The following is a 15,348-nucleotide window of genomic DNA, read 5'->3' on the forward strand; positions in this document are numbered from 1 at the left end:
GATAGTACTTTGGCCTGTGATAGGCGGTACGACTACAATTTACATTCTTTTTAGTAAACCGTGCAGACCCGTGATAGGTGGCACCTCGGTAAACGATACGGGCCTGTGATAGGCAGTACGTTTATGGTTTACGCTTTTTAGTAAATCGTGCAGACCCGTGATAGGTGGCACCTCGATAATTGGTACTTCGGCCTGCGATAGGCAGTACAATTATGATTTACGGCCCTTCGAGGAGGGTTTTGGTTTGGAATTCCGAGTCCATGCATTTTGGCATATACGCATTGCATTAGGGTGCTTGGCACGCGAGTCGTGGTTGATTTGAGTTTATGATTGAGTGATTTGAATTTGAGTCGTTGTGGTAATTGCGTTGAAGGTGCTAAGTGTTATGTGTTGATTATTGTGTGTAAGTGTGATGGTTGTAGAAACTAATTCGAAACCCAATTTGCCGTGGTAATCGCGTAGGAATTGCTAAGTGTTAGGTTGTGGACTTGAGTAGGAATGACTTGAGTTAATTCATGAATTTTTGGAAAAATGACCAGGGAAATCGATTTCCAATCGATTGAATGGGTAAACAGGGACTTGGCCAAATTGACATAATCGATTAGCCAATCGATTTCGTAATCAGTTTTCAAAAAAATCCTTTAAAAAATCGATTGCCCAATCGATTGGGCCTTAAGTCAGTGACTCATCCATATTTAAAAATATGAGAAGGTAGTTACCATGGATATTGAGCAGTCTTGCGGTTGATCTTCAAAAACCAATGGAATTTTAGTATTTGTGATACCCTTCAATTTGTATTTATAACCATAACAACATGTATGCCTCCAAGAGAATATATTGGATTTGATAGGGTCCAACTCTGTTTTTGGCTTGGATATGTAAGATGACCCTTTACTAGTTGAATGATAAGATTCTGGAAATATGTCGATAAAATTTGGCAAATCGCAAAGCTGCAATAGTTTTAGTGAGGCAAGTTCAACATCTTGGTGTTGGCCAAATATGTACTTCAGCTTATCACAATCTCTTATTATGATAGTTTCTAGTAACAAAAGGTCTCGAGTAGAAAAAAGAGGAAGTATAAATTGTAATTGGGGACAACTTTGAATAAGAACAACTTTCAGCTTTGGAAATATTGAGTTGTTGTTATTATCACCATCGAGTATTTTTTCAACTATGTCATCCACTCTACTTTCATTTGTAATTATGTTTCTCAATTGCTCACAATAAGTTATTTCCAAAGTCTCAAGCAACACCAGGCTTCGACAAGTTGATAGTTCAAAAACTGAAACCAACTTTGAGCATGATGTTAGTGTCATGGTCTTTAGATTGCAAAGGTTTAGGCTGCATTTAAACAAGCTTTGCATATGGTTACAAAATTTGATATATAGTTCCTCTAAATTGTTCAAAGAGTCAAAGGAGATGGGACCATTGCATAATTCCTCCAAGTTTTCCATTTTGTAGAGATGTAGTACAACCAACTTGGAGAAAACATTTGGTACTTGAGAATCAATATGTTTAGTGTCTACGAGGCATTGTAGTTGTGGATCATTTGCCAAACGAAGTTCAATTAGATCATTCATACCTTGTTCTACAGGAACGATCTTAGGAATGAGATTTCTCCACCCCTTCTTATTTTCTCCCAAATAAAGAATCTCAAGTGTTTGGATCACATACTTAAATGTTGCTTCTGTGAAATAATTATGTTCGAGATACACACATTTGGATATTGAGTGATTTATTTTAGGAAAACCTTCAATGAGATGATATCTTAGCCATGTAGGTAAGGTTATTTCCTGACAAAATTGATTAAAACTTCTGCAGAAGTACAATTCTTCAAGTGATGAACATATTTGGATAACTTCAAATGGATCATTACTTCTAATTTCACAAGTATTCAAGTTCAACAATCTAAATTTCTCCAGTTTTGTAATTTCAAGAGGGAGTTCGTCAATTTCACAATTAGTCAAATCAAGAGTCTCAAGACTTTGCAAGCTTCCCAATATAGAGATGTCACCCAACTTAACATTTTCAACTATCAAAGAACGAATATTCGTCAATGATTGAATTGATTGTGGTAATGATAGAGTTGTTCGCTCTTCAATATCCCACCCACCATTATATCTTATATTCATAACTCGAAGCCCTACAATATTTTCAAAGAATGAAACGGGGACCTCCACAGAGTCATATATGCCTATGTTGACGATTAGAATCTCAACTCTAGAACCATCAAACCTAAAGGAAAACAAATCCACTAGATTTCCTTGGCTTAGCAAATATTTGATATTCTTATCTCTTTCATCCAATGGCTTTTGATTTTTGTTAGAAAAATTTAATGCTCGAATCTCTTTGTTCGCTATCCATTGGGCTACGTCACGAACCAAGTCATGCATTTGCACATTTTCTTCTCGTTTTTCCAACAATAAACACGAATCTAAGAGTTTATTTTTTGCAACAACTACTCGACTTCGAGCATCTTCGTAGATAGAATAATCTTCTCCAAAAAGGTCAACTCCAATGCCAAGTCTAGTTAGAATTTCAATAGAAATTTCTTCATCTTCTAGGAACATAGAGCATAAGAGAAACAATGCCTTAGATTTTTCATCCTTCAAATAATCATAACTAAATCCATGAATCTTCTTCCGTTAACGCTCAACATCTGGAAGACGACGAGCAAGTTCAACATTTTCAAATTTCTCTCCTTTTTCCATTAGATTTTTAATTTCCTCTATCATAGTTACCAAATCCTCTACCCTTTTGTATCTCCATATGCAATGAGTGCACAATTCAAAAAGACATATTTGTGTTGTCTTAGTATCCTCTTCAATGAGCTTGGCAGCCTGCTCTTCCCAAAATTGAGCATTAAATTGAATATCTTTATTTTTTCCGATTGCCACTTTAAAATGTTGCTTCATAGTTTTCCTTTCTGCTTCCAACTTCACCTTTTCTTGCTCAAATTCCTTAACTATGCACATAAAGCAAAATATATAACGTGACTTTTTTATTGTCCAGTTTACCATTTTCTCCACAAATGTCTTCCCCAAATCAGTCACCAAACCCTCCATCTATATCAAGTTCAAAATATCAAAGTTAGCCATAAAAAACTTATCATAGTGTTAAATATCCATTATTTAATTTTTATTTTATGGTTAAATATATTTTTAGTCTCTATAAAATAAAAATATAACTTTTAGTCGTTACAAAATTATCTAGCAAACTTTTAATCCATGCTGAAATCAAATATATTTAATTTTCCTTCAACTTAAATTTTTTTAAATGATTTTATGCAAACATATTTAGAACAATATAAAAAGTTTCTCTATAAAGAAAATTGAGAATGCTATCTAATGTGTGGTTAAAGATTAAAAAAATAAAAAGTATTTATCAAAAATTATATTTTTTTTAAATATCAATATATCAAATTATTTTTATTATGTAACAAATATTTTAACACATTATTTTGTATGATCCATAAAAAATGAAAGTGAATATATTAAAAGAATAATTGGAAGTATTGGTGTATGTACCTAACTTCAATTATTGTTAAAAATTAAAATATGATAATAAGAAAAACATGATCAGAATACTAAAGTGATCATAGAGTTAAATGATGTTGACTTTTATGAAAAAAAATTATCTTTCAAATCGAAAAATAGTGGAACAAATCATGTTCCTGTGATTAGGAGCACTAAAAGCAACGAACAAGGCGAAACATAACCTCAAATAAGTAAGAGAGAATGAGTTCTTAAGTATTATGGACTCGATTATATGGTCTATACTTAGAAGATGATCATGCAAATCTTCAAGAAGCTTTGTTGTATTTTGTATTTGTATTTGTATCGCAATAAGCTATAAACGATGAAATGAATTCTCTAGAGTTTAACATGACCTGACAGTTAGTAGACTTGTCTCCTGGTTGCAAACCAATAGGTTGTAAATGAATTTTGAAATATAAACTAAAACCCAAAAGAATTGTTGATAAATACAAGGCTCGCCTTGTAGCCAAATGTTTTAGGCAAAGAAAATATATATTTCTTCCTCACCTTTTCACTGATCACTAGAATTACATTCATTAGGATAATAATTTCACTTGTTGTTATTCATAGCTTGGTAGTACACCAAATGGATGTCAAAACGCCTTTTTTAAATGGTGACTTGGAACAAGAAATCTATATGGAACAACTTGAAGGTTTTGTGATTTATAGATATAAAAATAAGGTGTGTAAGTTAGATAAGTCTCTATATGGTCTTAAACAAGCTCTTAAGCAATGACATGAAAAGTTTGATAATTTGATTATATCGAATGGTTTAAAGTGAATGAGAATGACAAATGTATCTATTACAAATTTGAAAAATGACCTTTGTATTATCATATGTCTCTATATAGACGTCTTACTCACATTTGATTCAAACATTTATGTTGTCAAATCATTGTTGTGTAATAACTTTTACATGAAAGACCTCAGAGAAGCGAGTGTAATCCTTGTAATCAAAATTATTAGGTTAGAAAAAAAGAATTTCTTTATACCAGTCCCACTAGATTGAAAATTTCTTAAAGAAATACAAATACTTTAAATGTAAACATGCTTAAACACCATATGATCTAAGTGCGAAACCTTTCAAAAATATTGATAAAGGTGTTAGGTAAACTGAATATGTGAGCATCATTGAGAACCTCAAGTATGTCATTGACTATATTAGACCCAACAATGCCTACGTCGTGAGACTATTGTGCAAATTTACTAGAATTGATATGTTATTGAGATAGTCAGGAGATAACTTAAAAGGACCATGAATCTTATATTACATTATCAAACATTTCCTATGATTCTTGAAGGATCTAGTGATGTTGATTGGAATACTTTATCAGATGACTCCAAAGCAACCAGTGGCTATATATTTAATATAGCTAGTGGAGCTGTATCTTGGAAATCGAAGAACATACATTTTTGGCTCAACCCACTATGAAGTCTAAAATGATAGCACTAGCAACCGCTAGTGAAGAAGCGAGTTGGTTAATATGCCTACAAGCTAAGATCTCTTTATGAAAAAAAAAACAAATGTCAACTATGTTGATGCACTACGATAGTACAACGGCTATTATAAAAATTGAAAACCGTTATTACAATGATAAGAGATGACATATACGCCGTTAGAACATCACAGTTAGATAGTTACTTTCAAAATGAGCTGTTAGAGTGCATCATTTACGCACTGATGAAATCTTAGTAGATATTTTGACGAAAGGATTAACTAGAGAGAAAATTATAAAAACATCCAAAAGGATGAGATTGTTGCCTATAGATCAATGATTCATTTGTGATGGTAACTCTACCTAAAAGATTGGAGAGCCCAAGAGTTAGGTTCAATGGGTAATAACAAGTTGTAAAGTGATATCAGATGAACATGTTATTAATTATTATAAATCAGAGAAGTATGATTCCTGAAGTGATGATAGGATGAGGTAATAAAAACTCTTAATGAGATCTATACTTTATGTGGAGCGGAGTATCTAGCTACATCAATACTCTTGATAGACTCACTTATGTGATTGTGTAAGTGAGATCGCTTCGTATGGAATTTCAAGGCAAAATTCTTAAAGCTTCACTATACTAGAATAGACGTGCAGACCACTAATGCACGAAATTTTGAGTATACACCCTATAAAAAGGTCGTGTGTGGGTTTGATGTCAAAGATAGAGTTCAAGACTACAAGTCACTCTTATTGAATCTAAATGTTACTTACTATGCAAAGGTTTAAGTCAAAATAAACTTCTGTCTATGCACGATCTTATAGAAGCATTTGTCGATATTTCATAAACACTTTTTTATAGTCAAGTGAGGGATTGTTGGAAATGATGTTGAAACTTATAGCTAGTGTTGTATGAATTCAAAAAATGAAGAAGTCTCACATAGGAGGAATATCACACACCAATATAAGGTGGAGATATGACTTTAGGGTGTGCTTCAAGGGTATCCAATTTTGTGAAAGAGAGATAACACACTCAAACAAACCACCACACACGCGCGTGTCACGGGTGTCCGGCTACTCGGCTCGATTGGGCTTGGACTAAATTGTGTATTAGTTTTTAGTACCTAAAAATATACTAATAATATTTAGTTTTTTAGTGTTGCATTTTTCTCTCTGATATTTTTTTAACACATTCTATAGTCAGTTGCTGAATTTTCTATAAAATGAGGATTTTTCTCGATTAACAAAACACACAAAAACTCCGAAATAGATATGAGGCTTCTCTCTTCTCTCTTTATTGCTTTCTCCTAAATTTTATTTTTGTCCTTTCAGATTTTTGAGTGGTTATTGTACCATATTACAGGTGGTCTTAACTACCATATATAGAGGGTGTATTTCTAAAACGATAAATGAGTTGTTTTATCTTAGGATATCGTGGTTTATATAGTCTACCTTGTATAATTTTGGACAATACCACAAAATTTATAGTGACCTAATCCGTAACTCGATCCAATAATGTCTTGGTGGCTAAATATTATTTTTCAAAACAGTTTTTTGAAACTAAAAAATAACATGTTTGAGTAAACTCTTAGGGAACCAATTTGGTTTTGTATCGAGCTACACTCTCATCAATATGCTTCTTGATTCTAAATAAACATTTCCAACCAACTAGATTGGTGTTTTTTTTGTTTTGGTATTAGAACCCATGTTCTATTCTTCAACAATGCATCAAATTCTGCATAGCCAGCTAGCTGCCCTCCAATGAGGAATTTTAAGAGCTTGATGGATAGGGATGTTCATGGTTTGTTTTTTTTTAAAACCAAACCATATCCATTTTAAAACTAATATATGGATTTAGATTTATAACCAAATCTATTATTTGGTTTAAAACCGGTTATAAAATCAATTGCAAAATTGGTTATGGTTAAATAACCGGTTTATAATTAAGCTACCGATTTTGAAAATTTTAATTTTAAAATTAATTTTTTTAAAAAAAAATTGGTTAAAATTTGATTATTTAAAAAAAAATATTTTTTTCATAGTTTAAAAATCGATTTTTTCTAAAAAAATTCGATATAAAATTTTTTTGAGAAAAAAAAAAGTTTTTTTTTTATTTTTTTCCGATATTTTTGCGAAAAAAAAAATTCAAATTTTTATCAAAATTTAAAATCTCAAAATTAACAAAATATTGGTAGTGGATAAAAACCAAATCCAAATATAAAACATAAGTGGTTATCCAACCGATTTATAAATAAACCGGATTATAATCATATGATTTTAACCGGATATTTAAAATGGATTTGGATCCGATTTTGGATTTGAAAATGTTATTTTTTGATCGAGTGACAATGATATGTTTGGTTGGTTTTATTGGCTAGAAATAGTGGAGATAGAGGGATGTGCAACATTACTAGTCTATGAGTTGGTTCCTGTTTGACTTGGTGAAGGACGAGCAATGGGTGCTGCTGCTTGGACCAATGGGTTGATGTGCAATGGGTGCAAAGGGTGGTTTAGTGATTGCAAGGTTATATATGTTGTTGTGGTTGGACAAAGATGGTTGAATTCACAATTGAATCTATTGGACGAATGGTAGAGAATGTGCTAGCTAGTTGGCCAGACTAGGGATGGATAGGGGAATGAGTGGTTAACAAAATCGACATCCATTTAAACAAAAATCCTATTTGACCATGGCTCTAGGTCGTAAAAAGCATGTTGAGACATGAAGTATCCTAGGAAAATGAAAGGTTTGGACCAAGTATGTAGTTTGTTTTTGGTGTAGGGTCTTAACCAAGGATAGCATAAGCTTCCAAATCAATGCATTCTATTATAATTTGGTTTGATGTTGAACAAGACTTCAAATGCAAATTTCGTTTTTAAAAGTTGGTATTAGCATCCTTTTAGTTAAGTGGACAATAGTGCACAGTTGATTTCTACAATATGTCTATGTATTTTTAAATATTCTATTATGCGTTATAAAATACATAGACTTGTATGTTTAATCATGAAAAACCTCTTGAACAATAACATGAGGTAAATTTCATGAACAAAAGAGATATCAATCTGATGACCTGGTCTTTTATTAGATGTGACAAATTTGACCTATCCTATATGTAGTTATACTTTTATTGGATTTACAATTTTTTTAATTATAATTACAAAATTAATTGAGGATAGATATTGGTTAAGCATTCAATTTGTAGTTGTAGATACTTTAAAAAACTATAAGCCAATTTGCAATGCATCACTTATCAATTTTCTATAGTTTATGTTTTGAAACATATTTGACAATAGAACTCAAAGATTGCATGGAAATGAAAGGTAAAAAAGACAAATAAAAGAAAGAACCCCTCCAATTTTCTCTTCTAGCCTATGATTCACTATTCCCCAGACAACAATCACCATAAAAAAAATAACTGGACTTTATTGAAAAAATAAGTGAAAACAAATGTTGATCTTTTGAAGCATTATTTCACTATTCAAAATAAACAAAAACTATGAAATTTAAAACAACAGTGTATTTTTGTTAAGGTGAACCGAATGAAATTTAATTCACCTATATGACCGCTTGATTTACCTCGTTTTCGGCAAGTTCAGCACACAAAGAATCTTCCTCTTTTTCCAATCAGCAATAGAAAATCCTATAAAATGATAAATATTTCTCAACAATATATAAACAAGGACAAAAAAAATTGAAAAAACTATTGCAATGAAAGGTAACTAATATATGATTGCTTGTTACCTTATTTTTCCCCTTTCTCCAATCTGCAGCACTCAGAAACAATAGCAATAGTGTCTACAACATTTCTAAGCCCAATCTAGGCTTTAACAAGTATACGGTCTTTCTTTAGTGATAATTATTCTAGTGAATTTAAACAACGGTTCTTTCTTTTGATAATTATTTTTCTTCTTATAACAAGTATACGGTCTACGTTTTTGTTTTTAACTAATCCCATTACAACTCACCATTCATATATTTTATTTTGACAATTAATCCTCGATCTCCGCGTTTATAATATATTCATTCCTAAGTTTCGGTCTGTGGTTTTAAATTATTTTATTATGTCGTGAATCTCAGACGATAAACTTTACGGTTGACCATCAATTTAATAGGGGAAATGCACTTATTACCGATATAAATATAGAAATGTTTTATTAAAATTGTATTGAAATTTTATGTTTTCAAAATTTTACAAATTTAATTTTTTCTCTTTTTAAGATAAAATTATTATTTTTGATTCTTTAATAAGTATTTTAAAGGCCCTTGTTAGAATGACTCATTATTGCAATTCTAAATCTGTCAAAATAATAATACAAGTATTCGTTTATATGAAAATGATTCTAACAAATTTTAAACTTCATTTGTTCCACAATTAGTTAATTATTTGGTTATTTCATATAAATTAAGAAAAATATATATGAAATAAGGTAAGAAAAATCTTTATTTCTATATTTTAATTTGTATATAATAACATTATAAAGATTTTTTACACTATCAATCAATCTTAGTCATCAAGTCATTATAAATTTTTTATTTTTATTATAACTATATCAAAAGTTACAATTATGAATAGTTATGACGACAATGTAAATTTTTTTACATTATCGATGCATAGTAATTAAACTCATATATAAAAGTTGTTAACTCTTAAACGAAAATATTTCTTCTCAAATTGATCGCAATTTTGTAATTTTAAGTTTATACTTTATCTATTTATCTATTTATTTATGTTTCTCTAATCCATTCCAATAAAACTCTCAATATATTCCTCTCGCTAGAAGTTGTGAAGTCTCTACCTATAAACTTTCCCTCTCAAATTGATGCGTAAATTTATTGTTATGTTTTATCTTTTTATTTCTCCTATTAATTGCATTATTTGTCATTATTTATTTAGTCACATCTTTTACAAAAAAGTTATCAATCCTTATCTTTTTATTATTATATCATTTTATTGCTTAAACTACTTCCATTACAATAAAACTACTCATGTATTTTTTTCCACTAATTGCATTATTAATATTATTATTTATTTGGCCACATGTTAACGGGTAAATTCAATCATTCAAATTAACTCAATTCAAAGATATTCAATTGGGTAGTGGATATAACACTTTAAACCCGCAAACTTAATTGACTTGACATATATTTTTTTTATTATTGATGAATAGTTAAAATTTAGTTGTTAAATTATATTTGAGAATATGTTGCTATTTTAATTGATTTAAGTGTTTTATTATGTTTGAGTCTATATTTTAAGTATTGAATGATATATTATGATATAATTTTTATTATTTTTTAGATATTCAAGCATTTAAATTTAGTTACATCTAAAACAAATTTTTATGACCCGTAAACCCAACTCAATTTCCGATCATAATTGGGTTAGTTTGGTTTGCATTTGAAGTAAAAATCATAAGTTGAGAATTCAACCCAACCCAAATGAAATTGGTCTGTTCGGATATTGAATTTGGCAAAAAAAATGACTCAATTCAATCTATATATAGCCCTACTTAGAGCACATGTTATTATTTGTCATATTTATTTATTATTTTATAATACTAATACAATATTAATTATTTTTTTATATTAATATATCTTTATTTATTATATCTCAATTCATCAAATTTATCAATTAATAAAGATATTTGAGTAAATAAAATATATTTTATCATTAAAATTGACAAAATTGATCATTTTCTTAAAAATCACGCCCAAATCAAATCATACAGTTATAATAAGATGGAGAGAGTACAATAAATAGAAGGGCAATATACTTCTTAGTAAAGATTCACCTTAGTAAAGACTCATATTTATATTTTAGCAATATACTTCTTAGCACATGTTGCATTATTTATATTTTAGTAAAGACTTTTGGTCATTCACAAAAAATATATATATATATATATATATATATATATATGTATATATATATATATATATATATATATATATGACAAATTAGCCTTTAACACACAAAAAAGACCATTTTTTTTGTCATTTACATAAGTAAATTGGAACAATTTAGTCTATAAACCATATCTATAACTAAATCTTATGTGAACTGATGACGTGAATTGTTGAGACATTGAGAACGTATTTTAACTTGAGTACATGGCATTTAACAAAAATATAAAAGGATCGTGTAGTCCTTCACACCAATTTGGCATCTCACAAATTACGAAAGTACCATTTTAGACACTAAGAAAATTGTGAAAATCACTTATATGGAATATGCTCATTTTTATTTTTTTAACATCAAACAATGGTATAAAAAAATTAACAACTAATACATCTTAAAATATGTGACTTTTTTTATATAACAATAGTGACTAAAAAATCTCTAACATTTTCTTATATATGATACTAAAAAATTAAGATGTATTAACTCTTTTGGAAAACACATTTTTTAACTCTTTTGGAAAACACATTTTTTATTAATTACAAATTACACTAATGGTCTTTTATTATTTAGTTATAACATTTTTGTTCTTTATTTTCTTTTACAAATCAGCCTTTTATATTATAAAATGTGCACAAATTAATTATTTTTTTTATTAAAAAATGTTGAGGTAACAAGTCACTTCAGTAATTTTCAGCATTTTTTTATTAATTTTTATTTTTAAAAGAAAAAATTAAGAACTCATAATAATCTTCATCTTCATTTTCATATTAAATCCAGAAAAATAAAATTAAAACTCAAAAATGAAAAATAATAAACCCACAATTCAAAAATAAACCTTATGCTCTTTTGTTTTGGATATTTTAAAAAGAATATAATGAAATGGAATGGGTTGGAGCATAACATAGTAGAATGAAATACGTATTCGATATCCATTGTTTTGGATATATCATTACTTAGCAGAACGGATTTTTTATTCCATTATTTGATAAGTGAATGAAATCGAACGAATTATAACTTTTATATTCCATTTTTATTCTTATTTAAGAAACACTAATATGTAAAATTAAAACATATTATCTTTTATTAAAATTGTATAGGATGAAAGGGAAAAAACAAATGTTGTAATTAGTAAATATACTAATATATAAAATTAAAACATATTATTTTGTAATAAAAATATTTAATATTGTATAGAATGAAAGGAAAAAAATTAAGAATTTAATTTATTTATATTATCAATGTAAAGTCTTTTTACACTTTCAATCAAACAGTTAGATCATATTTGATTTTTGTCAAAACTATTTATAAAGTCGTGTCGAGAATTGTTCATAATGTATTAACTGTGTAAAAAAAATTATATTATCAATGCATGAAAATTAAACTCAAAAATTAAAAATTAATTTATGTATATTGTTAGTGTAAACAATTTTTATTATCGTTGGATCATTAATAATGTTTGATCTTTGTCATAACCATTTATAAAACTACCCACATAATTGATTATGATTTACCATTCGTGAAAAACTTTTGACAGTGATACAAATTAAACTAGAAAACTAATAATGTGATTAATACTAATTTAATTTAAAAGTGAAGCACTTTTGTGTAAAATTGTTTTATATTAATAATCAATAATAATTCATCACATCAATAAAATATTAAATAATTGTCTTTGATTGTATAAAATAATTTGATGAATTAAATGATTATAATTAAACGAGTAAAGTTGTTTTACATCCCTTTAAACTCATATAAAGTGAGAGAGACGTTTATGAATATTATTAAGAACTAGTAAAACCATCATAACTAATGGTGTAGTGTTAACTCAAGTTGACAAATTTTAGAATCATGCAAGAGTGTGAGATTGACCGTGTGCATATGCAGAGACGGTGCGTTGCATGTCGACGATAAAATAAAAGAGACTTCGGCAGGGAACAATAGATAAGGGTTTCATCTCATTAGTTAAATTAGATTTAAAAAAAAATATTTTCTAATATTTATATAATTATAATAATTAAATATTATTTATCAAACTTGTCAGTAAAATAAAATTTAATATTTTCTGAATTTTCATTATTATTATTTATATTAGTAAATATCGAATATTTTTATGATAAAATATAAAAAATTATATAATACTTATAAACAACGAAATAATATTTTTTTATGGAATGATATTTTCTAAATACAAAAATTAATAAATAAATTTTTTATTCATAAAAATAATCTTTAATTTATTGATTTATAAAGCAAATATATCAAAACCCTTTAATTTATAAATATATTATAGAAACTTTCATCCGTCAATTGAAACATAACCTTAGATTGGACACTCTTAACCAATTCAAAAAAACACCCCCAAATTTTTCTAAAAAACACTTAATCAAAGAAAAGTGGTGTAAAGTTTGTTCCTCGCCACAAAAGATAACACAAAGTAACGAGTCATTATTTACAATTTCATGTTTAGTCAACTTAATTTTCTATAGGAATTCTATCATGCAACAACAAACTCCAAACGAATAATAAAACGTTGAGTGGTACCAATCTTATTCCATGTAAAGTCAAACATAGATGAATTCTTTGCATCCAACTTCCTGAATAAACACGTATTGCCCTCAATGGGCACAGTTTTCCAAAGACACCTTCATGAAATATTTTCTTACCAAGATATATTAGTAAACAAAGCACAATACTCACTATATGTGAAGGAGAGTAAGATCCTTATGTTAAACCTTTCCTATTTTTTCTGTGTGTTTCGTCTTTCTGCCCAGACTGCACCAAAAATAAGACCTTTCATTTATTGTTACACGAAAAATTATTTATGGTTTAAGAATACAAGTATATTGGAATCAGTAGTTAATACTACATTTTTTTTTTAAATTGTAAAACCCTCTTGCAAAACAAGAGGAACTTGCAATGAAGTCTAACATTTGACGTTTTGAGTAACCTAAACACTTGATTTCTTTTTTATATTATTACAAATTTAATATTTATTTTTAAAAATAAATTATTAATTTGTAAAATAAATAAATAAATAAATAACAAAGCAACATATTATAATTATATTAAATAAAAAAATCATTAATGTATTTATGTCTAAAATTTATATAATTTAGTGGAACTTAATTTCTAAATATAGTAGTAGAACTCTTTATTTATATATATATATTTAATTAGAACTTCATCAGTCGAATTCACTGATGGAAAAGTGTGTATGTGTTAAAAATTATATTGATAATACAGATGATATAAACAAACGTTAATAAATGTTTTATGGATATTGCTTAATAAATCTAAGAAAAATAAAGATCCGTTTGTGCTGGTTTTTTGTTTTTTATAAAATTTCATTCAACAAAAATGGAACTACACTCAACAAAATTTGTTGGACCTTATCCTCACTATTCTTGGTTTTTTATAATAAGTAAATAAATTGTGAGGTGAGATAATAAAGTGACTTGACTCAAAAATAAAAAATAAAACTAAATTTTAATTTATAACTAAAATTTAAAATTTAGAACTAAAACTTAAAACTAGAAATATAACTTATTGCGATTTTTGAAAATTTCAAAAAATAGAAAACAGAAAATCACTGCAATCAGACCGAGAACTAATAAAGAAGGCTGCAATATAATTGGCCCAATTGAGACATAAAACAAGTCTGGTTTCAAAGAGATCGGTGACAATATAAATATGAGAAAATTTTAAATCAATGTTTCTTTTGTTTTCCATTACCTTCAAAATTTTCTAGAACCATCAACATATATTCTAATGTAACCATCATATATATGATTAAAAGATTAAAGATTGATGCAAGCTACTTTTTTAACTTAATCTTCTAGAACCATCACAGAGTTACTATAAAATAACTATCATTTGATTAAAAGATTGAAGCGCAGTGAAGTTTCATAAATTATCCTCAATCTATTCAAGTTGTTGCATATGTTCAAATTATCACAACTCCATTTGCATGAAGTTATAGTAAGCATTTGGCCCTCAACATTTCTTTTGATCTTGCATTTGTACAATGAATCAATTATTATATGAGAGTACTAAATATTTTACATCATTTATCAATGATACAAAAAAAAGGAAAATTTCAAATATCCAATCACATCATCAAAAATTATACATTCAACAATAACATTTAAAAATTTTAAATTTCCAACACTAATTTAACATCTCATTTTTTCTCTGTCACTCTTCCTATCACATTAACAACATATTACACCATCCTCTTTATTTTTTGTCTTTTAAATTGTATATTAAATATATGGGTGTCTAAAATTATTTTTCCACGAGAATTCTCATGTATAGTATTTTTAAGTAAGACGAGTTTTATAGCAAAACAAATTTGAGAGGATTGAATTTTAATCATGGATGAAATGTGGGCCTATACTCCAAATGAATGGTTTTGATATTGTGTGATGTTATTTATTATTGATATGTGAGGCTTATGGACCTATAAATAGGATAGGG

At 28.0% G+C, this 15,348-nt stretch overlaps 1 protein-coding gene across 1 annotated transcript; it reads right to left on the bottom strand.

Moving 5' to 3' along the window:
* Positions 1 to 695: 695 nt before the first annotated feature.
* Positions 696 to 8,884, bottom strand: LOC101497753 (disease resistance protein At4g27190-like). Its single transcript, XM_073368806.1, has 3 exons — positions 8,712 to 8,884; positions 8,547 to 8,610; positions 696 to 3,065 (listed from the first exon to the last, which is right to left on the bottom strand). Exon 3 carries the CDS (start codon positions 2,568 to 2,570, stop codon positions 696 to 698), a length of 1,875 nt encoding a protein of 624 aa, XP_073224907.1. The 5' UTR covers positions 2,571 to 3,065; positions 8,547 to 8,610; positions 8,712 to 8,884.
* Positions 8,885 to 15,348: the final 6,464 nt, after the last annotated feature.

This window comes from Cicer arietinum, chromosome 5, assembly GCF_000331145.2.
Source record: "Cicer arietinum cultivar CDC Frontier isolate Library 1 chromosome 5, Cicar.CDCFrontier_v2.0, whole genome shotgun sequence".
Taxonomy (NCBI): domain Eukaryota; kingdom Viridiplantae; phylum Streptophyta; class Magnoliopsida; order Fabales; family Fabaceae; genus Cicer; species Cicer arietinum.

Excerpts from the sequence above, each read along its gene's own strand:
- LOC101497753 (XM_073368806.1), bottom strand. The coding sequence starts at position 2,570 with ATGTTCCTAGAAGATGAAGAAATTTCTATTGAAATTCTAACTAGACTT.